This window comes from Schistocerca serialis, chromosome 1 (assembly GCF_023864345.2).
Source record: "Schistocerca serialis cubense isolate TAMUIC-IGC-003099 chromosome 1, iqSchSeri2.2, whole genome shotgun sequence".
Taxonomy (NCBI): domain Eukaryota; kingdom Metazoa; phylum Arthropoda; class Insecta; order Orthoptera; family Acrididae; genus Schistocerca; species Schistocerca serialis.
In genome coordinates, this window is record NC_064638.1 from 562146538 (window position 1) to 562174013 (window position 27476).

The 27476-nt window shown below is 45.4% G+C and overlaps 1 protein-coding gene across 1 annotated transcript in view; it reads right to left on the reverse strand.

The window, feature by feature from the left end:
• LOC126475674 (U7 snRNA-associated Sm-like protein LSm10) overlaps positions 1-27476 on the reverse strand; it is a 54995-nt gene that overhangs the window by 18752 nt on the left and 8767 nt on the right. Inside the window, exon 2 of the mRNA XM_050103485.1 lies at positions 11619-11736. Within this exon, the coding sequence (XP_049959442.1) occupies positions 11619-11736 (118 nt within the window). The remainder of the gene's footprint in view (positions 1-11618; positions 11737-27476) is intronic.

Consider the following 27476-nt stretch of genomic DNA (forward strand, 5'->3'; position numbering starts at 1 on the left):
ACAAGTTTCCTGGAGGGCGATGCAAAGCAGGAGAAATGCACAAAAGACGTTATAGCTCAGCCAAATGGCAGAAAAAACTGCTAACTTCCTCAGGAGGATCATGCTATCAATATTTTGTGGGACACAAAGGGACTAAGGAGGCAGGTCATACTTCGAGGCCACCTTCTGCCACTGGTTGTGAAGATACACCATCAATATACATTTGTTCTGAATCATGGTGAGTGGGGGGGTGGGGGGGGGGTGTCATCTGGGCCATAGGGGCCACCAGAAACATTGTCTCAGGTACAGAAGCAGAACATGCAGTTTCTTTCAGAGCAGGGACCACTATAAACTCCCTCTTTTTGGAAAACTACTTCTTGTTCTTGGATGGTTTAGATTTCTGTGAGGGCTTGTCTGCTCCAGATTCTGGGACAGAGGAGGAATGTGAAGTTCTACAACCTGCAACCAGTGGCTCCTTCAACCACTGGCTGGCATCTGGTTGAAGGTCAGCTGAGTCCTGGGACGGCAGTGTCACATGGGACCCCTTCCTGGTAAGGGGTGCTGGAGTGTGTTGATTGGGGGTTTGGGACTGATATCCCCCAGTGGACAGGGAGGTGATGTTCCCAAAAGGGGCAAAGGATGTAAAAGGCGTAAAAGGAAATTTACTTTGAAAGTAACACTTCTTAAACATCATTTGCTACATTTTCTCGTGTTGTTGTTGTGGTCTTCAGTCCTGAGACTGGTTTGATGCAGTTCTCCATGCTACACTATCCTGTGCAAGCTGCTTCATCTCCCAGTACCTACTGCAACCTACATCCTTCTGAATCTGCTTGGTGTGTTCATCTCTTGGTCTCCCTCTACAATTTTTACCCGCCACGCTGCCCTCCAATACTAAATTGGTGATCCCTTGATGCCTCAGAACATGTTCTACCAACCGATCCCTTCTTCTAGTCAAGTTGTGCCACAAACTTCTCTTCTCCCCAATCCTATTCAACACCTCCTCATTAGTTATGTGATCTACCCATCTAATCTTCAGCATTCTTCCGTAGCACCACATTTCGAAAGCTTCTATTCTCTTCTTGTCTAAACTATTTATTGTCCATGTTCACTTCCATACATGGCTACACTCCATACAAATACTTTCAGTAACGACTTACTGGCACTTAAATCTATACTCAATGTTAACAAATTTCTCTTCTTCAGAAACACTTTCCTTGCCATTGCCAGTCTACATTTTATATCCTCTCTACTTCGACCATCATTAGTTATTTTGCTCCCCAAATAGCAAAACTCCTTTACTACTTTAAGTGTCTCATTTCCTAATCTAATTCCCTCAGCATCACCCGATTTAATTCGACTACATTCCATTATCCTAGTTTTGCTTTTGTTGATGTTCATCTTATACCCTCCTAACAAGACACTGTCCACTCTGTTCAACTGCTCTTCCAAGTCCTTTGCTGCCTCTGACAGAATTACAATGTCATCGGCGAACCTCAAAGTTTTTATTTCTTCTCCATGGATTTTAATACCTACTCCGAATCTTTCTTTTGCTTCCTTTACTGCTTGTTCAATATACAGATTGGATAACATCGGGGAGAGGCTACAACCCTATCTCACTTCCTTCCCAACCACTGCTTCACTTTCACGCCCCTCAACTCTTATAACTGCCATTTGGTTTCTATATAAATTGTAAATAGCCTTTCGCTCCCTATATTTTACCCCTGCCACCTTCAGAATTTGAAAGAGGGTATTCCAGTCAACATTGTCAAAAGCTTTCTCTAAGTCTACAAATGCTAGAAACGTAGGTTTGCCTTTCCTTAATATAGCTTCTAAGATAAGTCGTAGGGGCAGTATTGCCTCACGTGTTCCAATATTTCTACGGAATCCAAACTGATCTTCCCCAAGGTCGGCTTCTACCAGTTTTTCCATTCGTCTGTAAAGAATTCGCGTTAGTATTTTGCAGCTGTGACTTATTAAACTGATAGTTCGGTAATTTTCACATCTGTCAACACCTGCTTTCTTTTGGATTGGAATTATTATATTCTTCTTGAAGTCTGCGGGAATTTCGGCTGTCTCATACATCTTGCTCACCAGATGGTAGAGTTTTGTCAGGACTGGCTCTCCCAAGGGTGTCAGTAGTTATAATGGAATGTTGTCTACTCCCGGGGCCTTGTTTCGACTTAGATCTTTCAGTGCTCTGTCAAACTCTTCACGCAGTATCATATCTCCCATTTCATCTTCATCTACATTCTCTTCCATTTCCATAATATTGTCCTCAAGTACACTGCCCTTGTATAGACCCTCTATATACTCCTTCCACCTTTCTGCTTTCCCTTCTTTGATTAGAACTGGGTTTCCATCTGAGCTCTTGATATTCACACAAGTGGTTCTCTTTCCTCCAAAGGTCTCTTTAATTTTCCTGTAGGCAGTATCTATCTTACCCCTAGTGAGATAAGCCTCTACATCCTTATATTTATCCTCTAGCCATCCCTGCTTAGCCATTTTGCACTTCCTGTCAATCTCATTTTTGAGACGTTTGTATTCCTTTTTGCCTACTTCATTTACTGCATTTTTATATTTTCTCCTTTCATCAATTAAATTCAATATTTCTTCTGTTACCCAAGGATTTCTACTAGCCCTCATCTTTTTACCTACTCGATCCTCTACTGCCTTCACTACTTCATCCCTCAAAGCTACCCATTCTTCTTCTACTGTATTTCTTTCCCCCATTCCTGCAATTTGTTCCCTTACCCTCTCCCTGAAACTCTCTACAACCTCTGGTTCTTTCAGTTTATCCAGCTCCCATCTCCTTAAATTCCCACCTTTTTGTAGTTTCTTCAGTTTCAATCTACAGTTCATAACCAATAGATTGTGGTCAGAGTCCACATCTGCCCCTGGAAATGTCTTACAATTTAAAACCTGGTTCCTAAATCTCTGTCTTACCATTATATAATCTATCTGAAATCTGCCAGTATCTCCAGGCTTCTTCCATGTATACAACCTTCTTTTATGATTCTTGAACCAAGTGTTAGCAATGATTAAGTTGTGCTCTGTGCAAAATTCTACCAGGCGGTTTCCTCTTTCATTTCTTACCCCCAATCCATATTCACCTACTACGTTTCCTTCTCTTCCTTTTCCTACTACCGAATTCCAGTCACCCATGACTATTAAATTTTCATCTCCCTTCACTATCTGAATAATTTCTTTTATTTCATCATACATTTCTTCAATTTCTTCATCATCTGCAGAGCTAGTTGGCATATAAACTTGTACTACTGTGGTAGGCGTGGGCTTCGTGTCTATCTTGGCCACAATAATGCGTTCACTATGCTGTTTGTAGTAGCTTACCCGCATTCCTATTTTTTTATTCATTATTGAACCTACTCCTGCATTACCCCTATTTGACTTTTTATTTATAACCCTGTATTCGCCTGACCAAAAGTCTTGTTCCTCCTGCCACCGAACTTCACTAATCTTGCTGGCCTGAGGTCAAACCCCCACCTGCAACAGAAGCTCCAGCCTCGCTCTTCCGAACAATATTTTCTCGTGACCTGTTAGAAATGTCAACAGTTGTGATGGCACACTTATCAAAAGTTGTTTGTTGATACGAAATATTGTACAGTCTTCATCCTAAAGCCTTTGATACATTTTGCTGTCAGCAGATACTTGTGTTTGCATTGTAAATCGTGCATTTTATTTCCAAGTAAACTTTTATTTTGGCAATATTCTCTTGTTTTTGTTTTACTGCCGCAATATTATTCTGCAGTAGTGGGCTACAGTAAAATTCATTGTTTAGAGTATCAGTTCTTACCAGTCAAAATTACAAAAGTTAAACTGATAACAAAAACAATGAAAAAATCAAATTACAGAATTCTAAAAAAAAAATCGTGGTTTTTTTCACTGAAAAATTTCTGAATTTTTCCTTGCTTTCCCAGTTTTTCCACAGTATATACGCCCTGGAGTATTTCTCGCTTTGTGTCCGAGTCCTATGTTCCTCCCACAGTGTGGTCATGGAAAGGAACAGCATCTTTCCTCTCTTCATTTTAATATGTCTTTGTTTTAGAAGAGACTGCTGGGGCCAGTGGAAGAAATTTTATTTTACTTCATGTGCAAATCTTCCACCATGGTACCACCCACTCAGAATGGGGGCTCTCTCCACAGGTGCCACCCAGCCACAGTAACCGTTACCTGGCCAGTAAATCATTTCCCAGAGTCCGTATGTCCCAGCCATGATGGGCATATACTCCCTCGCTTGCACATGGAGTTCCCAGCTCAGGCACCAACCGTGCGATCCCTGCATGGTCCGGGGGCTATCACCATGAAGGTACTTGATGACCTAGCTCCCCCTCCCCCTCCCTTACAACAGAATGACTATTGTTCTGGGGTTTGGCCACAGTGCCATTGCAAAAAAGGAAGATGCAGAGAGAGAAAGACACAAAGGTGGAATATATGTAGTGCTAGGCAACCTTCCCCTGCATGATCTGCACTTCTGTAAAATTTAGAAAAGAAGTATCGAGTCAAACCCAACAAGAGAACCATATAATTAATAACAAGAAAGTGTAGAAAGCCAGAAGGTAATAAAACAAGTATCCAAAATAAAAACCAGATCCTAGCCCAATCGACATCAAGAATACGATCCAATGGTAAGGTAGAGAGGAAAAAATAGTAGTAGAAAGATAGACCTACAGCACAGAAAGGAATGTAGTGCTGCACAGGCTGGGGCCCTGTGGTGTCCAGGTTCGTATTCAGAAGAGAGATGAGCTCCTTGGAGGGGGTAGGGGGTGGGGAGGAGGTGTTTAGAATGGGTGCTAGCTGTCAAAGTGGAGGTACTGCTTGTGGTTGGTAGGTTTGATATGGATGGAGGTACGGAGGTGGATGTCAACATCAGAGAAAGTGACTTGTTGGTTTGAGGAGCAACAGGTGAAGCAAATGGGAGTGAAAGTGTTGGGGTTCTAGAGGAATGTAAATAGGGTATCCTCTCCCTCAGTCCAGATTACAAAGATGACTGCTTCACACACTGCACCGTCCAGCTCCTTCCTGACTTTCACCTAGCCCTATCCCCTTCCACACTCCCACCCCAGCACTACACAGCCTCCTATTCCACTAACACACCCACCAATCTCCCCCCCCCCCCCCAAACCACCTGACTGCACCTAGCAGCCCTACACTGTCCTTGCCATGTCTCTACAAGCTCCCACAAGCAGCACTACACTTCCCCCACACCGCTATCCCTCCCCTTCACTGTCCCACCCTCCTCCTTACCACTCCACCCACGGACTGCTTCTCTCATCAGGCCCTGTTGCTATATACAGTCTGGCCTTAATGGCCAGTGATGGTGGTCGTGTGTATGCAAGTTGTGACTGTGTGAATGCGTGTTTGTTTTCTCCTTTATATGAAGATCTTTTGGCCAAAAGCACAAATGTATAGCAGTCTTTTCGTTGTGTCTGTCTGCATCGCAAAGTCTTCTCTATATAGTAAGTAGCAATCTATTCTTTTCATAATATTGTGTACTTAATGAATTAGACAAGGAAGCTGTCAGTATATACATGACAACCTTTTACATAAATTAGAATCTTATGGTGTCATAGGAAATTCTGTGAATCTGTTTAAGTTGTATCTCACTAACAAGAAACAACATGTATCAACAGGGAAGTCTTGTAAAAACCTGGAAACTAATTACTGGTGGTGTACCACAAGGTTCCCATGTAGGTCTATTACTTCTTGCATATCTTATTGACCTTTCATCAGTAACATTACCTCATGCAAAGTTTGTGATTTTTGAAGATGAAGTAAACATAGCAATAAATAGAAAATTAAGTACAGTTCCAGAAAGTGCCATTAATTAAACTTTCAAGGACATTAATAAACTATTTACAGCCAATTCATTGATGTTAAACTCTGAAAATTCACTCTCTCATTGTGCAGTTCAGAATAGGCAGGAGACTTCCACCCGGCATACGTAAAATATGAGGACATGCGGATTTAAGACAGACATTGCCAAAGTTAAATTCTTAGGATTGCAACTTAATAAGTTTCATACATCATTGTATTTTAGAGTAAAACAAGCTTAAGTATTTTAAATCCAAAATCATGTAATATGAAATGTTTGTGATATTAAATAAAAATCATCCGCAGAAGTCTGTTCAAAGAATACTAATTAGTGTTCCATAATGTATTTAGTCATTAATAAAATTTCCCATAATTAACATATCTTTCTTCAAAATCAACAGTTCAGTTCATGGAATTAATACTGCGAAGAACAATTTAGTATCTCTTACTTCGGTGCAGAAAGTTGGCCGTTTTTCTGACACTTTTTCAGTAATTTGATAGCAACCATAAAAAGTTTGGTTACTAATAATGTTCAGTTTATAACGTGCATACAGGATTTATTAATTGCTAAGTTGGTTAGCTCCAATTACGAATTTCTTAGTAACATATGTTATTAACACTATCACATAATATGAATGCTATTTTGTAATTTGATTAACGCTCACCTTCAGTACTGCAATGTTAACTGTGTAAATAAGACTTGTAAACAGCTTCCTTTTGATAATTCTTGACTGGAGTAGCAAATGAAAATGGTCCAGACAGGTGGATACGATCGGACATGAATTTGTGGCAGTGTTGATGGAGGAGGGAAAGACCTACAGTTATTTCCAACAGGATGGAGCAATGGCTCATACAGCTGACCAAATGTGGAGCACATTTACACAGTCTCTACACCGGACAAAGCTGTTAGCTGATGTCAGATGATCGCAGCCCTGGCTGGCCACCCAGATCACCTGATCTATCAGTGTGCAAATACTTTGTGTGGAGAGCCCTCAGGTCTAAGGTATATTGCAAAAACCCTCTTAGTCTTCAAGAACTGCAGCAGAACATTTCGAATAAGGCTGCAGCAATTTCAGCAGTCTAGCTCTGATCCGCCTTCAGCAACTTGCTGACCAGGGCCAACAAGAGCCAAGAGATGATTGGTGGTCACTTTCAACATTTTCTATAGTCACGTTAGTACTGTATTTCCTTTGCTGTGTTTCTTTGAACCTTGAACTCTATCCTCTAGGCCACTTCTCCTCCATCTGCTCTCTTTGTCTATCACCACCACCCACTCTCTTTGTCCACCATCTCCTGCCCCACTCTCTGGCAATCTGCCCCTCTCCTCCCCTCCTCTTTCTCTGCCCATCTTCTCCTCTTCCCTCTCTCTGTCTAGTTCCACCTTCCCCCCTGCCCGTTCATCTCCTCCTCCCCCATCTCTCTGCCTCTCTCTTCCTCCCCCCAGTCTCTGTCCATCTTCCCCTCTTTCCTGTCTCTGTCGATATCCTCCATTCCCCTCTCCCTGTCCACTTTCCCCTCCCCTACATCTGCCCATCTCCTCCTCATGCTCATTGTCCTATCTGTGTGCTTGTCTCGTACTTCTCCCTCGCTGCCTGCTCATCTCCTCATCCTCCCTTCTCTCTCCACGTTATTACACTCATCCCAATAGGAGGCTGGTGGTTCTTACTCCTAAAGTATCACTGTCTGGGTTGTAACTAATGTGTGTACCAAAGCTGACTGAAATCATTCCAGGAGAGTAGAATGAGCTTCTTACCAGTGGCTTTGCTTGCGTGCACACACATCAAATATATTTTACACATATGTAACATATTTCACGTGTATTTGTTCATGCTTTTCACCTGTACGTCTAACAAATATCATCTTGCAGTTTCATTTTCATGCACCTTAATGTTTCGGACATCATATCTCCTGAACTATGTGCTGTACAATGATATAATTTTGCACATACATCCAGTAGCATATGTGCCTACTGTCTGTGAAATGTGTTGCGAACAGAGTTACTCATAAAAAAGTAATAAATTAAAACCATCATTCTTCATGAGACTGATTTACTGCTGAATAGCCAAAGTGTAGTAACTGACAGGCTTTTTTCCCTTTCATCATTTTGTGGGGGTTGTCAGTGAGAAATAGTTTCATAAAGATTTGAAAAGTGTAAAGTTGGTTTCAAGTCACTAAGTGCTCTCATTCTCAAATACTGGATAACTAAAGTATGGGTATTCTCACGTCGTGGGCTACATTGCATTTTCACACCCGAACTCACCCCCCCACCCCCCACCACCCTTTGATGGTGGTTCTTACCCCCACAGTGATTCTTTTCAGAGAGTAAATGATATGTGTAGCAAGTTTGGTTGAAATCGACATACATACATACATACATACATTCTTATAATTTGTTTGGATGTTTATGAATGTTCTTGCAGAATGTAAATACATTGAATTAAAGGAAACTATTCACTGAAAAGCAGAAGCACTGAGTTGTTGATAGGCATGCACAAAAGAAAGAAAACTTACTAGCTTTCTGAGTTACCATTTGACAACTGAGTAACACACACACACACACACACGCGCGCGCGCGCGCACACACGCACACACACACACACACACACCTATTCCCCTGCATGGTGCCAGCTGAACTAACAGTGATGATGCTATTTTTTGGTAGATGGACTGCTTGTGTTGGAAGTAGTCTTGGGTGGAGTGGGTAGAGGGAGACAGGGAAAGAGACCAGGAACAGGTGTCTAATGGCCTTGAGGAAGGCAGTTGGTTTGTCAGGCAGGAATGTGGGAGGGAAGGGTGGCAGGTATGTGGGCTAGCATGATAGTAGTGGCCAGTGGGAAGCAGCACACACTGAAGGCGATGTGGGGACGTGAATTGGGAAGGGGTGACAAGAAAGAGGAAGCAGAAACTGTTTGGTGCAGGGTGCAGGTACAGTGGATTACCTGAGATTGAGGCCAGAATGATTACCGCAGCAGAGGTGTGCTGTAAAGAGAAATCCCATCTGCTTATTTCAGAAAAGCTGGTGGTGGAGGGAAGGATACACATGGCTCAAGTGGTGAAGCAGCCATTGAACTCTGGCATGTTGTGCTCATCTGCATGTCATCACATTGGGTGGACAACTTTCTTCTTGACAACAGTTTGGCGGTGGACATTTATCCTGGTGGACAGATGGTTGGGAGGCATACCAACATAAAAAGCTGTGCAGTGTTTGCAGCAGAGTTGATATATGACACAGCTGCTTTCACAGATGGATAGGATAAGACTGTGACAGGACTGGACTAAGGGGTGCTGCATGTGTGGATATAGCAGGTCTTGCACCTGGCACAGCGATATTCCTGTGACAAGGGGTTGGGATTGGAAATGGCATAGGGATGGACTAGGATGTTGTGTTCGTTGGATGAATGACAGAATGCCACTTCAGGAGCATGGGAAGGATCTTGTATGATGTCGCTCATTTAAGAGGATGATGAGTGATAATCAGAGCCCTGGGCAAAGGATATGGTTCAATTGTTCACGTGCAGGGTGATATTGGGTGATTAAAGGAGTGCTGCTTTGTAGCTGATTCCTGGGGGGGTGGTGGTAAGATTGGGATGTATGAGGCTATGGCATGGGAAACATGTTTGTGGACTGGATTTGGAGGGCACTGTCAGTCTATGATGGCCTTCAGCGTACTGAGCAAGAGAGTTCTCGTCACTGCAGATATGCCATACATGTGTGGGAGGGATTTTTTCCTTCACAACTTGAGCCATCTGGATCCTTCCCTCCACCACCACCTTATCTGAACTAAATAGATGTGAGTTATCATTACAACAAATTCTCTGCTTCCATAATCACCCTGGCTAACCTGAGGTAACCTGATGTCCCCCCAAACCTCCACCCAAAAGTTTCCCCTTCTTCAATCCTATTACCTGCTCTCAATTCATATCCCCAAGTCACCTTTAGCATGTGCTGCTTCCCACTAGCCATTACCATTGTGCCAGTCCGCATACCCACCACCCTTCCCTCCCACATTCTTAGCCAGTAAACTGCCGCCTCCCACCAAAATGCTAGCCACCCACCACCAGTCCCTTTCCCTGCCTCACCCACCGCAATCTCTCCATCTGCCAAAAAACAGCAAACAGCATTGGTAGAATTACACTCCTGGAAATGGAAAAAAGAACACATTGACACCGGTGTGTCAGACCCACCATACTTGCTCCGGACACTGCGAGAGGGCTGAACAAGCAATGATCACACGCACGGCACAGCGGACACACCAGGAACCGCGGTGTTGGCCGTCGAATGGCGCTAGCTGCGCAGCATTTGTGCACCGCCGCCGTCAGTGTCAGCCAGTTTGCCGTGGCATACGGAGCTCCATCGCAGTCTTTAACACTGGTAGCATGCCGCGACAGCGTGGACGTGAACCGTATGTGCAGTTGACGGACTTTGAGCGAGGGCGTATAGTGGGCATGCGGGAGGCCGGGTGGACGTACCGCCGAATTGCTCAACACGTGGGGCGTGAGGTCTCCACAGTACATCGATGTTGTCGCCAGTGGTCGGCGGAAGGTGCACGTGCCCGTCGACCTGGCACCGGACCGCAGAGACGCACGGATGCACGCCAAGACCGTAGGATCCTACGCAGTGCCGTAGGGGACCGCACCGCCACTTCCCAGCAAATTAGGGACACTGTTGCTCCTGGGGTATCGGCGAGGACCATTCGCAACCGTCTCCATGAAGCTGGGCTACGGTCCCGCACACCGTTAGGCCGTCTTCCACTCACGCCCCAACATCGTGCAGCCCGCCTCCAGTGGTGTCGCGACAGGCGTGAATGGAGGGACGAATGGAGACGTGTCGTCTTCAGCGATGGGAGTCGCTTCTGCCTTGGTGCCAATGATGGTCGTATGCGTGTTTGGCGCCGTGCAGGTGAGCGCCACAATCAGGACTGCATACGACCGAGGCACACAGGGCCAACACCCGGCATCATGGTGTGGGGAGCGATCTCCTACACTGGCCGTACACCACTGGTGATCGTCGAGGGGACACTGAATAGTGCACGGTACATCCAAACCGTCATCGAACCCATCGTTCTACCATTCCTAGACCGGCAAGGGAACTTGCTGTTCCAACAGGACAATGCACGTCCGCATGTATCCCGTGCCACCTAACGTGCTCTAGAAGGTTTAAGTCAACTACCCTGGCCAGCAAGATCTCCGGATCTGTCCCCCATTGAGCATGTTTGGGACTGGATGAAGCGTCGTCTCACGCGGTCTGCACGTCCAGCACGAACGCTGGTCCAACTGAGGCGCCAGGTGGAAATGGCATGGCAAGCCGTTCCACAGGACTACATCCAGCATCTCTACGATCGTCTCCATGGGAGAATAGCAGCCTGCATTGCTGCGAAAGGTGGATATACACTGTACTAGTGCCGACATTGTGCATGCTCTGTTGCCTGTGTCTATGTGCCTGTGGTTCTGTCAGTGTGATCATGTGATGTATCTGACCCCAGGAATGTGTCAATAAAGTTTCCCCTTCCTGGGACAATGAATTCACGGTGTTCTTATTTCAATTTCCAGGAGTGTAGTTCAGCTGGCACCATGTAGGGGCACAAGTGCAGGTATGCACGCGTGTGTGTGTGTGTGTGTGTGTGTGTGTGTGTGTGTGTGTGTGTTACTTTAGCTCATTGAAGGATAACTTCTGAAAAACTCCAAAACGTAACAAGTTTTATTTCCTTTGTGTGTGCCTGTCGATAATTGTGATTATATACAGGCCTAGGTTCCATAAAATACAATTAGCATGAACACCAGAAAAACTAAATAAAATATTAGTTATCTCACCTCTTCTGGTATATGGAAGTATCGTATCTGCCTATTCATTAGGAAAAATGACTCAAACAAATAATGTTGTCCTCTTGGATTTGTAAATATAGCATCAGACATTGTAACATTCATATACCTGGAATCAAAACCAAATTATAAAAATGTTTTAGTCCAATGTCCAAATAAATAATCATTCTTATAGCAAGATTTGCTCCTAAATTCAATAGGTATTTGTCCACTTACGTGGTGGTGATTACAGCTTATGTGCATTCAACGGTAATTTGAGAAGCTACTTACAGTTTTTAATATTAAGCAAGAGTGGGTGAAGCAATTAAAAGTAAAAGAAAATTACAACTACGATACTAACATCAATTGTATTTCAATAAGTATGCATTAGCAGGAATGTATGCTCACACATAGTGCTTATGATAAAAGTCGTGTCTCAGCTGGGAGAAATGGGAGTTCATTCAACAACATAACAAACACCACATTGGTCTCTCAACCATTTAACATCAAAATTTAATCCACAGGTACACCAAGAGTTATTGAAAAAAAGAACAAGAGATCTCTCTTTCATGAAATGAAACATAATCCATTAAAATTTGGTTTGTTGGTTTAAAATAGGGGGAAGGGACCAAACAGCCACATCATCAGTCCCTTGTTCCGAATAAAACAATGCCACAAGGGTGAGAATAAAACAAGCAAGACTAACAACACAAAACGAAGAGAAAGAAAAAACCACAAGAAAAACAGAAGGGCAACAAACACTTAAATTGCAAAGAGGGGAGAAGAAAACCACAGAAACACAAGAAACAGGTAGAAGAGATTAAAATTACAAAACAGATTACCATGGCTGATAACCACGAGAATAAAAAGGAAAATCCAGCCACTCTGCAACACATTAAAACCTCCACCATAAAAGCGCTAGGGTGAAGGACACAGAGGGGCAAATCACATGTGCTAAAACCCACCCTCATGAAAAAAACGTAAAACTAGGAGTTGTCAGATAAAATAAGTGGCAACAAGTCTGGTAACCAAAGATTTTGTCGCAGGGCAGTCAAAGTGGGACAGTGCGCCTGAATGTGGGCCATTGCCAACTGGGCGCTGCATCAACGCTGAGGCAGGTCTTCACGGCGCACGAGGTAGCTGTGGGTCACCCAAGCATGGCCAATGTGGAATCGGCAGAGAACAACAGAGTCCCTGCGAGAGACCTGCATGGAGGACTGCCACACATTTATAGTCTCCTTAATGGCACGCAGTTTTTTGTGCGTACTGAGACTGTGCCATTCCGTCTCCCAAAGCCGAAAAAACTTGTGACGTAAAAACAAACACAGGTCAGTTATTGGAATGCTGATCTCCATAAACTGTTTCCGTGTAACCTGTTTGGCCAGCCTGTCAGCAAGTTCATTTCCTGGGATTCCGATGTGTCCTGGGGTCCACACAAACACCACTGAATGACTGGACCATTCCAGGGCACAGATGGACTCCTGGACGGTCGCTACCAAAGGATGATGAAGGTAGCACTGGTCGGTAGCTTGTACGCTGCTCAAGGAGTCAGTACACAGAAGAACAGATGTTCTCAAGAGCACGAGATATAGCCACCAGCTCTGCAGTGAAAACACTGCAGCCATTGGGCAAGGAATGCTGTTCAATATGTCCTCCATGGACATACGCAAAGCCGACGTGACCATCAGCCATTGAGCCATCAGTGTAAATCACTTCATGCCCTCGGTACATGTCAAGAATTGAGATGAAGTGACAGCGGAGAGCCGCGGGGTTAACTGAGTCCTTTGGGCCTTGTGAAAGGTCCAGGCAAAGCCGCGGCCTAAGTGTACACCATGGAGGTGTATGCAACTGGACCTCGAGTATAGGTAGTAAAGGCAAAGACTCCAGTTCAGACAGAAGGGACTGGATGCGAACTGCAATTCTAAGCCCTGACCTGGGCCGCCTATGTGGGAGATGAACTGCCTTGGGTGGGAAAAGGAGACGGTAATTCGGATGCGCAGGAGAACTACGAACATGTGCAACATAGCTGACGAGCAGTTGTGCACGCCTGACCTGCAATGGAGGAACTCCAGCCTCCACAAGGACGCTGGTCACCGGACTCGTCCTAAAAGCTCCAATCGCTAGTCGAACACCACAGTAGTGCATTGGATCAAGTAAACACAATGCTGACGGCGCTGCCGAACCATAAACCAGACTCCCATGGTCAAGGCGGGATTGAACAAGGGCTCTGTGCATATGCAGCAGTGTAGAGCAATCTGCACCCCAGCTGGTGTTGTTCAGGCCGTGGAGGGCATTGAGGTGCTGCCAGCACTTCCCCTTAAGCTGACAAAATACGTCTCCACTACAGTGAGGGGATCATCAGTAAGGTAAGGTTCTGGTTCTGGATGAAAGGTACGACGCCAACAGAAGCGCATAAAACACAACTTTGCAACCCAAAACTGGAAACTCTGGGCTAGATCCCATGACTGTGCCTTGTGGATGGCTCCCTGTAGGCACCACTCAGCAACACCAGTACTGGTGGAGCAGTACAAAATGCAGAAGTCGTCTGCATACAGAGAGGGTAAGATGGATGGCCCTACAGCTGCAGCTAGACCATTAATGGCCACTAAAAATAGAGAGACACTCAATACCGAGCCCTGCGGGACCCCATTCTCCTGGATATGGGGGGGAACTATGGGAGGCACCAACTTGGACACGGAATGTATGAAGCGACAGGAAATTCTCGATAAAAATCGGGAGCGGGCCTCGTGTACGCCACTCATATAATGTGCCATGGATACGATGTCGCCAGGTGGTGCCATACGCTTTTCATAAATCGAAAAAGACGGTAACAGGATGTTGGCATCTGGAAAAGGCTGTTCAGACGGCAGACTTGAGGGACACGAGATTATCAGTGGTAGACCAACACAGGTGGAAGCCGCCCTGCAACGAGCCAGTAGGCCACGTGCCTCCAGGACCCAACCGAACTGCCGACACACCATATGTTACAGCAGTTTCCAAAGAGTGATGGCGAGGCTGATGGGCCAATAGCTATTCTCATCAAGTGGGTTTTTGCGCAGAGGTGCTAACATAGTGCACAGCAAAGTGGTCTGCAATCACGTTTGTGTTGATAGATAACACGCCATTTATGTTAACACCAGGAACAACTGTTGGGGTCTGGTACCCAAAAACTTGTTTGATCTTTGCACAGACTTGGGAAGGTGGTGTCATTAAAATTTGGTGACACCCAAGACAGACACATAACCTCCTCACAGTGTTGAGAGTGCCCTCAAAATAGGAAAGCCTTGGCTTTGTGAACAGTGTCCTATGTGACACCAGGTTCACCTTATCACACACTATGCTATGTAGGGGAAGTTAACAATGGAAAATTGTGGATGGAATATCAAGAATGGAAGGGATAGATTGCTACTCACCACATAAAGGAAGAACTGAGTCCCAGACAGTCACAATGAAAAAAGACTGCTAAAATATTTAAGCTTTTGGACAAAGTTATTCTTTCAAAGTAGGAAAGACACACATTCACACAAGCACTACTCTCAGACACACGGCCACTGTCTTCGGGTGCTGAGGCCAGATCGTGACTGCACTGCTGTGAGCAACAATATTTTGGGGTGGGCGATGGGGAAAGGAGGCAGCTTGAGATGAGGAATGAGAGATGGCAGGCTAGGGGTCAGGGGTGCTAGTCCTGCTTGTGGGAGCATGTAGGAACGTGGTTAGAACAGGATAGCGCAGCCAGGCACAGTGTCAGGAGGCTGTGATAGGTGGTGGAGAAGAGGAGGAGAGTAGAGAAGGGGAAATTATTTAGGTGCATAGAAGCCTTGTGTAGAACTGGAGTGGGAGCAGGGAAGGGGCTGAGTAGACAAAGGACTGGGACTAGCATGGGTTGAGGCCATGGGGTTTGCGGGAACAATCCAGATGGCACAGGCTGTGAAGCAATCATTATAGTTAAGTACTTCATGTTGGACACCACGTTCAACAATTACGTAGTCCAGGTATCAATTGACCACAGTTTGATGGTGTTAGTTGCCATGCCCACAGAATTTGTAGCTTAGTCGCTAGATCATTTGGCTGCTTTCAGAGATGGCCTTCCTTTGATGGGGCTGGAAATGCCTGTTTGATGATGATTGTTTTGTGGGGTGCTCAACTGCGATCATCAGTACCTGTACATAGTTCCAATTTTTACACAGTCCAAGTTTTACATAGTCCAATATAGCCACTGGGACCAATGATGATGCTAACACAAACACCCAGTCCTCGTACAGAGAAAATCCACAACTCGGCCAGGACTCGAACCCGGGACCCCGTGTCTAGAGGTAGCAATGCTTGCCACTAGACCACGAGCTGTGGTCGTTGGAGAGGCCTGTGACAGGACTGGAGTAGGTGGTGGTAGGTGGATGTATGCGACACGTCTTGCATCTAGGTTGATTGCAGGAATGAGCCATAAGGTAAGGGGTTGCGGTCAGGGGTGAAGTACGGATGAACAAGGGTATTATGTAAGTTCGGTGGACAGTAGAATACTATTGTGGAAGGAGTTTGGAGGATACTCCTCACACCACAGAAGAGCTAGAAGAATGGCACAGGGAAATATGACTGGCTGACTACTTAACGAAAAACATAGGTAAGCCAGTCACCCTGTTAACACATTTAGGATATCTCCATAAAATTTTCGGAGACAAGTCTGACAGATCACAAAACCTTAGAACTCTAACCACATTCATTTCAATGCCACTTAAAATAGAGGCCAGATCTGCCACTGGCTTCTGGTCTGAAAATAAAACACAGTCTAGGAAAACGTGGCTCACAGTGATCTGCATGCCACAAGCACCACACATTGGAAGATCATTGCCCCCCAAGTGAGAAGCCATGCATCAGAGGACTGTGGCCTACATGAAGACGAATGAGGAGGACGACATCCCATTTTCATGGCTGGAAGGATGCATGCCATGGCTGCATAGTGGGCTTCACTACACTCAGCTTCTTATCTGTCACTTCCATCCACTTGTCTTCCCATCAACACATGAGTCTGAACCTCAGCAGCAAGGAGACGCCATGCAGGGGGATGGCACGCTGAAAATAACTGTGGATCACAACACATCTCCTTGGCTGCAACATGTGCCCTTCCATTCGCTGCAATACCCATGTGACCTGGTATCCAGCAGAAAAACACCTCCTTCCCCAGCTATTATAGCTGGAAAGGGTGTTCTGGATATCCTGGACTGCTTTCTCTGCTGGGTATAAGTGTTGTAGAGAGTGAAGGGCACTCAGAACCAGAGCAGATAAGGAATTTAGCACCTGATGCACATCTCATCTACTCCAGTGCCCACAAGATCAGATATAATTCTGTGTCGAAGACAGTGAAATCTCAAGGCAGTCAGGCTTCAAGGACATGATCAGAGAAAACAACTGAGTAACCAATGGAGTCCTCCCATTTTGATCCATCCGTAAAGACAGTTACAATGTCATAAAGTACTGTGTTAAAAACATATGTAGGAATACAATCTTTCCTACACTGCACTAAATCTAAAAGTACTTTGGGCCTCTGCAGTAACCATGGTAGCAGGCAGTTAAAACCCTGGATTTGTGGTTGTATGTGCTCCATGCCAAGTGACTAGCACATGCCACATGCAGATTCCATACGGCCTTGTTACTTGACAATGATTGGAGAAAAGGCATTCCAGAGGCGGACGAGCAACAGCGTATTATGCAGATCATGTCACAGCTGTGAGGAACTTACACACCTGACACAGCACGAGGAGCTGCCGCTGGATGGTGAGTGGCGGTTCCCCATCCTCACATCCTCAGCACAGAGACTGGATACTGGCTGGTCTTGTAAGCACACATGGCCAGCCTAATCATCCATCCCCCCCCCCCCCCCCCCCCCCGCCCACAGTGGATGGTATCGATAATCTTCAAGTAGGAAGGCCTCGCAGACCTGTACACAGTGCACTCACAGTCCAGCCGTGAACATACAAAAGCCCTACAAAACTGGAGCAGCCACACCTTGCCTACTCCCCCAAGATCTGTGGCTATGGCACCTTAAGATATTCAGTGACTACTGGGTTGTGGCTTTCAGGTCTCTCAGGTGCGTAAACCATGACAGTTTTGAATATAAAATTATGACGAGAAATCTCACTGTAGAACAGTATCCCTCATATGCAAGTCAGGTAAATTAAAAATAGGGCGAGAATGATTAAAATAATTGAAACACACACACACACACACACACACACACACACACACACACACACACACACACACACACACACACACACTTATCTGCAGAAAACTGAAAACCCATCACTGTAGCCCACACCTCTAACCTCTGCACTGGAGTTGCAAATGATGAGTTGCTGTTGCAACACTGGAGGAGGAACAGACAACAGCAAAATCATCCACAAATGAGGTACACTGTCCGGGACTCCATACAGTAGACGTGATGCGGTTTATGGCTATGGCAAAGAGGGTAACACTTGAAACATTGCTATGAGGGACACCATTCTCATACTCAAAATGATCTGACAGTGTGTCACTAACTCTGGACCTAAAAAGTTGCCAAGACAGGAAAGACCATATGAAGGAGGGGAGGTGGCCACAAAAACCCCATTTATGCAGTTGTGGAAGAATACTGTGTCACCATGTAGTATTTTAAACTTTACTGATATGAAAGAATATGCCTACACAGTGATTTTTATGTAGGAAAGTCTGCTGAAAAGCTGCCTCCAGTAGGGTCAGGTTGTCGGCAGTGGACCGAAATCTACTGAATCAACACTGAGTGCTGCTGAGGAGTAGCCTGGTCAGACAACAGCTAACCATTCACTTCGAGGACTTTCCTACAAAGCTCATTAAGGCAATACTCCAGTAACTACTGGGCATGTGCGGCCCTTTCCTGGTTTGAGGTGAGGTATCAAAATTGCCTCTCTCCACGAGTTGAGGAAATGACCTATGTGCCATATCAAATTAAATGATTCGAGGAGGATTTCCTTTGACACTGATGACCAGGTGAAGTATCATGAGCCTCATACAGTGCTAATTCCAGCTCCCACATGGAGAAAGTGTAGTTGTAAGATGGTGTTTGGAGACAACCCTGTTCAGCACTGCTGCTATTGGTAAAGAAGTTTACCAGGAATCCTCCTGATGGCTTCCCGTTCTTTTGTAGAACAAGTGGAATGGTTGATAGAGTCCAGGAATGCTTGCCATGAACTTTTTGTGCTCACCTTAATTATGCATTGAGCTTTGGCTCTCGCGACCTGAAATGCTTTTGGTTCTCTGCTGTTGGGCGGTATTTAAACAGTTGAAGAGCCACACACCTGACCTGTATTGCTGAGTGGCACTCATCAGTCCACCAATGAACAGGTTGCCTCCTAAGATGACCCAAGGACTTCGGGATGGATACGTCAGCAGCATGATGGATCACTCATGTAATATGGTCCATCCATTCCTGGACACTGTCGCAGTGTTCAAAAAGAGCCACTTTGGTGAAAAGTGTCTAGTTATGTGGGGTGAGAAATGGTCACTGGAATGAAGGTTGTCAATGCCTTACCATTAAACGGAGTCTGCAATGCCTAGAGGGCTTAAAGAGAAATCAATGGCTGAGAATAACCCAGTAGGAGCACAGAAATGAGTGGGAGTACCTGTGTTGAGGATGCACAGCTCATGAAATTAGACCTCGAGGGCATGTAGAGGTCAAGCCCCCCCCAAGACATGATGGGCATTGAAGTCTCCAAGTACGAGAAATGGTGAGGGGATTTGTTCCATACAATCTGTAAGAGCCTCAGAGTCTGCTGCATCTTGCTGAAGTAGATACAGTGAGCAAACACTGATCCTCTGACACACATCAATTTCAGTGGCAACTGCTTGCAGGTCAGTTGCCAGGAAGAGAGCAGAGGTGTGGTGTGCATTATTGACAAAGACAGCAACTCCTCCCTTGGCTCTGTCCCTAGTCAGGTCATGCTTCTAGTGAAGGGTATAGCCCCATAGCATTCTCGGGATGAGGTTGCATGGATGCCATTGCAATTGATACAGCAGGGAGAAGGAGGTGGCCAATCACCCTCGTGAGCATCTGTACCACAAGTATTGCATTGAAACAATGGGGTCATACACACCCACGTCAAAAGAATGGAACATGTAAACAGAGAGGAATTAAAAAATGACTAAACATCAATCCCAATCGACATACGAGAGGACAGTTAAAAACAGGGACATGGAGAAAGGACTAGTAAATACACCACATGGAAATGGAGGTCCAAAACTAAAAATTTAATGGCCTTTGCCATATTACTTTGACGGATAAAAAGTAAAACATGGTTGATAGCCCACCCATCATTTGCTCAATTGGCCGATAACTCAGATGGAAAACCCTAGCAGGAACGTAAATGGTTAAAAAAAATGGACATTCCGCCAGGAAGTGGTTGGCAGTTAAAACTGGGCCACTATGGGTACAATGTGGTTGGGGAGCACCACTTATCAAATGATGATGGCTAACAAGGCAGTGCCCAATACACGACCTAGTTAAAATGACCTCCTCCCGATGGGAGGACCAAGAGGAGGTCGTCCAAGCCGCTGGCAGAGGCTTGCTAAATCTGAGCTTATTCCCATGAAGGGAGGACCAATGGCTATGCCAAAGGGACACCACCTCCTGACAGACGGGAGCACAGAGATCATTGGAGGGAGTATAAGAACTATTGGGCTGAGGTACAAAGACTGCAGCCTTGGCAGCAGCATCAGCAGCCTCATTTCCTGGCATACTGACATGACCAGAAAACCACATAAATTGCACACTGGCTCCACCAAGAGTGAGCAAGTGACACTTTTCCTGGACCTGTTGCACTAAGGGATGGGCGGTGTACAGCACACATAGACTTTGAAGGGCACTGAGAGAGTCTGAGCAGATGACTCAATTGAAAAGTCAGTGTCGCCGGATGTACTCCGTGGCCTGGTACAGGGCGAAGAGCTCAGCTGTAAATACTGAGCAGTGTGCCAGAAGCCGATATCTAAAGACATAGGAGCAAATGGCAAAGGCACACCCTACACCACAGTCAGTCCAAGAGTCATCAGTGTACACAAAGGTACCATCATGAAATCCCATGCAAAGATTGTGAAACTGAGGGCGATAGAGCGAGGATGGTGTAGTGCCCTTAGGATGTGAATGAAGGCCAAGGTTAACAAGGGCTGCTTCATGAAGCCAAGGTGGTGAAGGGTTCACACTCACTGGGAAAGTTGCAGGTAGTGTGAAGTTAAGCTGCCGAAGCAAGTGCCGAAAACGAACTCCAGGAGGTAACAGAGAAGAGGGATGCGCCCCATACTGGTAATCAACAGAACCATCGAAGATGGAGATATAGGATGGGTGGCCACACATGGCAGGCAAAACAGCATGTATACCTACTGAGGAGGAAGTCACAGCAGGAGGACAGTGGTAGTTCAGCAGCTTCAGCAAACAGACTCGCACCTTTGCTAATGTAAAAGGAACCAGTGGCCACACGGGTGCCATGATGGTGGATATTGTTGAGATTTCGTAATAGGGATGGATGTACAGATGCATAAACAAAGCAGCCATAGTCGAGTTTCGAACAGACAAGGAACCGGTACAAATGGAGGAGGGTGGTTTGATCGGCACCACAGGAAATACCACTGAGGACACACAGGACATTGAGGGACAGCGTACAGCGAGCTGCCAGGTAAGACATGGGAGGACCAAGACAGTTTCCTATCGAGCACGAGCCCCAGGAATTTTGTAGTTTCAATGAACGGAACGGCAATGGGTCCAAGATGTGAAGATGGTGGGAGAAATCATTTGCACTGCCAGATATTCATACAGACAGTTTTGTCAGTGTAAAACGAAAGCCATTGTCAATGATCCAGGAGTAAAGACAATAAAGACGTAGCTGAAGATGCCACTCAGTGAGACAGGTCCATGCAGAGCTGCAATAGACGGCAAAATTGTCAACAAAAAGGGAGCCAGAGATGCCCAATGGGAGAGAGGCCATTGCAGGGTTAATGGCGATAGCAAAGAGGACGACACTCAGGATGGATCCTGAGGCACACCGTTTTCCTGGATAAAGGTATTCAGCAAGGCAGAACCCACATGCACCTTGAAAACTCAGTCTGTTAAAAATTACTGAAGGGTACAGGGCAGGCAGCCACAGAAGCCCCATGTGTAAACAGTATGGAGGATACTAGTTCTCCAGCAGGTGTCGTAGGCTTTCTCCAAATCAAAAAACATGGCCACAATCTGGGATTTCTGTAGAAGACAATTCATGACATGGTGGACAAAATACCGAGATGGACAACTGCAGAACGCCGCGCTCGAAAACCACACTGTGCAGTCGTTAGTGAATTGCGAGACTCTAGCCACTATACCAGACGAGTATGACTCATACGTTACATCACCTTGCAAACACAGCTGGTGAGAGAGATGAAGCGGTACTAGAAGGAAGGTTTTTGTCCTTACTAGGCTTAGGTATGAGTATGATGGTGACTTCACGCCAATATCCAGGAAATGTTCCCTCTGCCCAGATGCAGTTATTTGTGTTAAGCAGAAAGTGCTTGCCCACAAGAGAAAGGTGCTGCAACATCTGAATGTGGACAGTGTCTGGCCCTGGGGCAGAGGATTAGGATGAACTGAGAGTACGATCTAGCTGCCTCATAGTGAAGGCGGCATTGTACCACTCATGATTCTGAGAAGAGAAGGGTATCACCCGAGCCGCCTCCGCTCGTTTCTGATGGAGGAAGGTGGGGTGACAGTTGGAAGAGCTCAAAATTCCTGCAAAATGGTGGCCCAAGCTGTTCGAGGCAGCAATAGGGTCCCGATAACATCATCTGCTCCTGTCAGGCCAGAAATTGGTGATGTATCTTGGTCTCAGGAAGCCATCAGAAGCTGGCCCACATGACAGAGGAAGGGGTGGAATTGTTAAAAGAACTGGTGAATGAAATAAAGCTAGCTTTTTTGCCATCTTGAAGAACGCGAAGACACTCTGCACGCATCTGTTTATAATGAATGCAGCTTGCCATCGGACAATGACGATTAAAAATGCGGGGAGCACATCTCCATATGCGAATTGCATCGTGGCATGCCACAGTCCACCAAGGGACTGGGAAACGGCATGGTAAAGAGAAAGTGTGAGGAATGGAAGGTTCTGTAGCAGTAAGGATCAAGTCTACATCTAAATCTTCATCTGCATCTATGTGCTTAGTCTGCTAGCCACAATAAAGTGCCTGGCAGACGGTTCAATGAACCACCTTCAAGCTATCTCTCTACTGTTCCACACTCGAAAGGTACACGGGAAAAATGAGCACTAAAATTTTTCTGTGCGAGCCCTGATTTCTCTTATTTTACCGTGACAATCATTTCTCCATATGTAGATGGGTGCCAACAGAATGTTTTCACAATCAGAGGAGAAAACTGGTGAGTGAAACTTCATGAGAAGATCTTGTCGCAACAAAAAAACACCTTTGTTTTAATGATTGCCACTCCAATTCACATATACACTTGTCTTTATTCATGGTCAATTGCCACTTTTCGCACCATACAGGTATCTTATCTGAATCATTTTGCAATTCATTTTGGTCATCTGATGACTTTACAAGATGTTAAATGACAGCACCATCTGCAAACAATCTAAGACAGCTACTCAGATTGTCTCCTATGTCATTAATATAGATCAGGAACAATGGAGGGCCTATAACACTACATTGGGGAATGCCAGATAATACTTCTGTTTCACTCGAAGAGGACTTTCCATCTATTACTACAAACTGTGACCTTTCTGACAGGAAATCACGAATCCAGTCACACAACTGAGGCGATAGTCCATAGGCTCGCAGTTTGGTTAGAAGACTCTTGTGAGGAACAGTGTCGAAAGCCTTCTGGAAATCTAAAAATATGGAATCAATTTTACATCCCCTGTCGATAGCACTTATTACTTCATGAGTATAAAGAGCTACGTGTGTTTCAGAAGAACGATATTTTCTGAATCCGTGCTGTGTGTCAATAAACGTCTTTTTTTTGTTTTTATTTTACTTTATTTGAGGTACTTCATAATGTTCGAATACAGTATATGTTCCAAAACCCTACTGCAACTCGACGTTAGTGATGTGGGCCAGTAATTCAGTGGATTACTCCTACTTCCCTTTTTGGGTATTGGTGTGACTTGAGTGATTTTCCAGTCTTTAGGTACGGATCTAACTGTGAGCGAGCGGATGTATATAATTGCTAAATATGGAGCTATTGTATCAGCACACTCTGAAAGGAACCTGAATGGTATACAATCTGGACCGGAGGCCTTGGCTTTATTAAGTAATTTAAGCTGTTTTGCTACACCGAGGATATCTACTTCTATGTTTCTCATCTTGGCAGACGTTCTTGACTGGAATTCAGGACTATTTACTTTGTCTTCTTTGGTGAAGGTGGTTTGGAAAACCGTGTTTAATAACTCTCCTTTAGTGGCACTGACATCAGTGACTTCGCCATTGTTATTGCGCAGTGAAGGTATTGATTGCGTCTTGCCACTGGTGTGCTTTATGCAAGTCCAGAATCTCTTTGGGTTTTCTGCCAGATTCAGAGACAGAATTTTGTTGTGAAATTATTAAAAGCATCTCGCATTGGGGAATGCACTATATTTTGAACTTCTGGAAAACTTTGCCATCTTGGAAATTTTGCGTTCTTTTAAATTTGGCATGCTTTTTTCGTTGCTTCTGCAACAGTGATCTCACCCGTTTTGTGTACCATGGGGGATCAGTACAATAACTTATTAATTTATAAGGTATATATCTCTCAAATGCTGTTGACACTATCGCTTTGAAATCATTCCACAGCTTTCCTACGCTTACATGATCAGATCGGAAGAAGTGAAGACTGTCTTTTAGAAAGGTATTAAGAGCACTTTTATCAGCGTTTTTAAAGAGATATACTTTGCGTTTCTTTTTGATGGTTTTAGGTGTTACGGTATTCAACCTATCAGCAACTGCTTTGTGGTCATTAATCCCTGTGTCTGTCATGATACTCACTATTTGCCCAGGTTTATTTGCTGCTAAAAGGTCAAGTATGCTCTCACAACCATTTACGCTTCGAGTGGGCTCATGAACTAACTGTTCCAAATAATTTTCTGAGAAAGCATTCAGTACAATTTCAGATGATGTTTTATGCCTGCCACCGGCTTTAAATGTTAAATTTTTCCAGTATATCGAGGGTAGATTGCAGTCACCTCTGAGTATAATTGTATGAGTGGGGTACCTATTTGAAATGAGACTCAAGTTTTCTTTGAACTGTTCAGCAACTATATCTTCCGAGTCTGGGGGTCAGTAAAACGATCCAATTAATAGTTTAGTGTCCGATTGTCAAGTATAACCTCTACCCATACTATTTCAAACAAACTATCTACTTCAATTTCACTACAAGGCAAACTACTTCTGACAGCAATAAATACTCCACCACCAACTGTATTTAATCTATCCTTTCTGAACACTGTTAGATAGTTCGAAAAAAATTTGGTTGAGGTTATTTTCGGCTTTAGCCAGCTTTCTCTCTACCTATAACTATTTGAGTTTCAGTGCTTTCTATTAGGGCTTGGAGCTCTGGTTCTTTCACAACACAGCTACAACAGTTTACATCTACAATATTGATCGTTTCTACAACTACCTTACTGTTTTGACTGCCCCTTTTAGACGGATGCCCTTTCTGTGGTTTCCTGAGACCACCTAACCTAAAAAACTGCCCAGTCCCTTCCACACAGCCCCCGCTACCATGTAGCCACTTCCTGTGTGTAGTGGACTCCTGACCTATTAAGCGGAACCTGGAAACAAACCACCCAATGGCACAAGTCAAGGAATCTGCAACCTATATGGTCACAGAACCGCCTGAGCCTCTGATTCAGAGCCTCCACTCGGCTCTGCACCAAAGGACCACAGTCAGTTGTATCGATGGTGCTGAAGATGGTGAGCTCCGCCTTAATCTCCCAAGCGAGACTAGCAGTCTTTAGCATTTTCACTAGCCACGAAATGCACACTGGCTTCTTTTCCCTCCTTGGCAGCCATATTCCTAAGGGTCCCCATTACTTACCTAACGGAGCTCCCAGCTACCAGCAAATACACCCTCTGTGAATGCCCAGACCATGCGAGTCGAGAAGCTTCCTCTTGAACACTGTGGACAGCTGCATCCAGCTTAGTGATATCATCAGCCACAGATAACGGCTGAAACCTGTTCATCAACCAGGGAGGCCCTACAATTGGCTCCTCAGAAAGTCTTTTGCTGTGTGCCAGACTTTGGAATTATCTCCCACTCGACCACGGGTGAATGGTCAACCTCAGTGCAGGCAGTACCCGAGGCGAATATAGCAGTGAACTGATCGAGGGACACATGGGACATGCTCGACATCCCTCACATCCCCACGCTCGTAAAAATATATAACAAATGAACAGTGTACTCACCTTATTAGGAACATGAGGTGCTCTGTCTCTGACAGACTATCCAACACCATCTGTGAGATTATTCCACCTGGTCATCACAACTGGGGAAATCTAGTTCTCTGAAGGTCGCCAGGGAGGAGTAAAGCCGCTAGTCAGCCTTAGAAAGCTGCCATTTGGGTGTGCACACAGGTGGGGTAGGAGTCAGCAAACGGATAGCACATGAGAACTGGTCATTCAAGTAAGTGTCAGAAAGAACAGACCACTCAAGACAATGGGCAAGCTGGGCAGTGCAGAAGGATAGGTCCAAATGGAAATAGGTGTACAAGGAATTGGAAAGGAAAATGGGTGCTCCAGTGTTAAGGCAGAAGAGGTTAAGTTGGTTAAGAATGTCATCTAAGAGGGCACATCTCTGACAGGTTCTGGGAGATCCCCAAAGGGAATAATGTACATTAAAGTCACCGAGTAGCAGAAATGGGGGAGGTAGCTGCCCAATAAACTGAAGAAAGTCTGCGCTGGAGACAGTGAATGACGGAGGGATATAAATGGTACAGAGAGAAAAAGTCGGGGAGTGTGGGTGGGAGGGGGGCGGGGGGGGGGGGGGGGCGGAGGTGGAAGGGGGACGGGGGGGAAGGCCAACTGCAACAGCTTGAAGATGGGTAGTCAGGGAGATGGGTTGACTACGAAAGTCATCCTGTATCAGCAGCATGATGCCCCCATGAGATGGAATGCTGACCTCAGGGGGAAGGTCAAAAACTGGGAAGAAATGTGAAAGTTCAAAGCGGTGATAAGGACGCAATTCCGTTTCCTGAAGGCAGAGTATCAGGCGACACTGCGATGCTAAAAGTAGCTGTAAATCCTCTTTGTGAGACCAAAGGCCATGAACATTCCACTGGAGGAGAGTCATGATGAGGAAGAGATGAAGGCCTGACAGCCTGCAAAGAGTCGCTGCCACAGGGCACAAAGCATGAGGATCGTGCTCCATGGGGTCCACAGAAACATCGGTTTGCTTGTGCTGTCGGTCTGTGGAGTCCAATGCAGAAAAATGGTTGGTGGTGCACCCCCCTGACATGGAGGCTGGCTGGGCTAACATATCACATAGTAACACCATCGAAGAGGATCTTTGAGTTGGTAAAGGAGAAGACCATTTGCCTTTGGTGGACTTCCTCGAGCCTTTTTGGTTAGCAGAGGAAGACTCGGGTATTGTTTGGCTGGAGGGACATAGGAAGTCTTTACGGGACTACTCCTTCTGTCCTACCACTTGTGTAGCTGGTGGCTTTGCCCTTCGAGGCAAGAGTTTGATGGCTTGTTGCACAGCTGGACGGGAGGTTGGCGATGCTGCCTTCACACTGGGCAATTTCACAACCTCAGAGCTGAATTTGAGGTTGCATGTCTGCACGGCCATGTCCTTCACGGAGTGAAGGGTAACAGAACTATAGGTGCTAGAAGGGAGAACACAGGGTCTGTAACTAG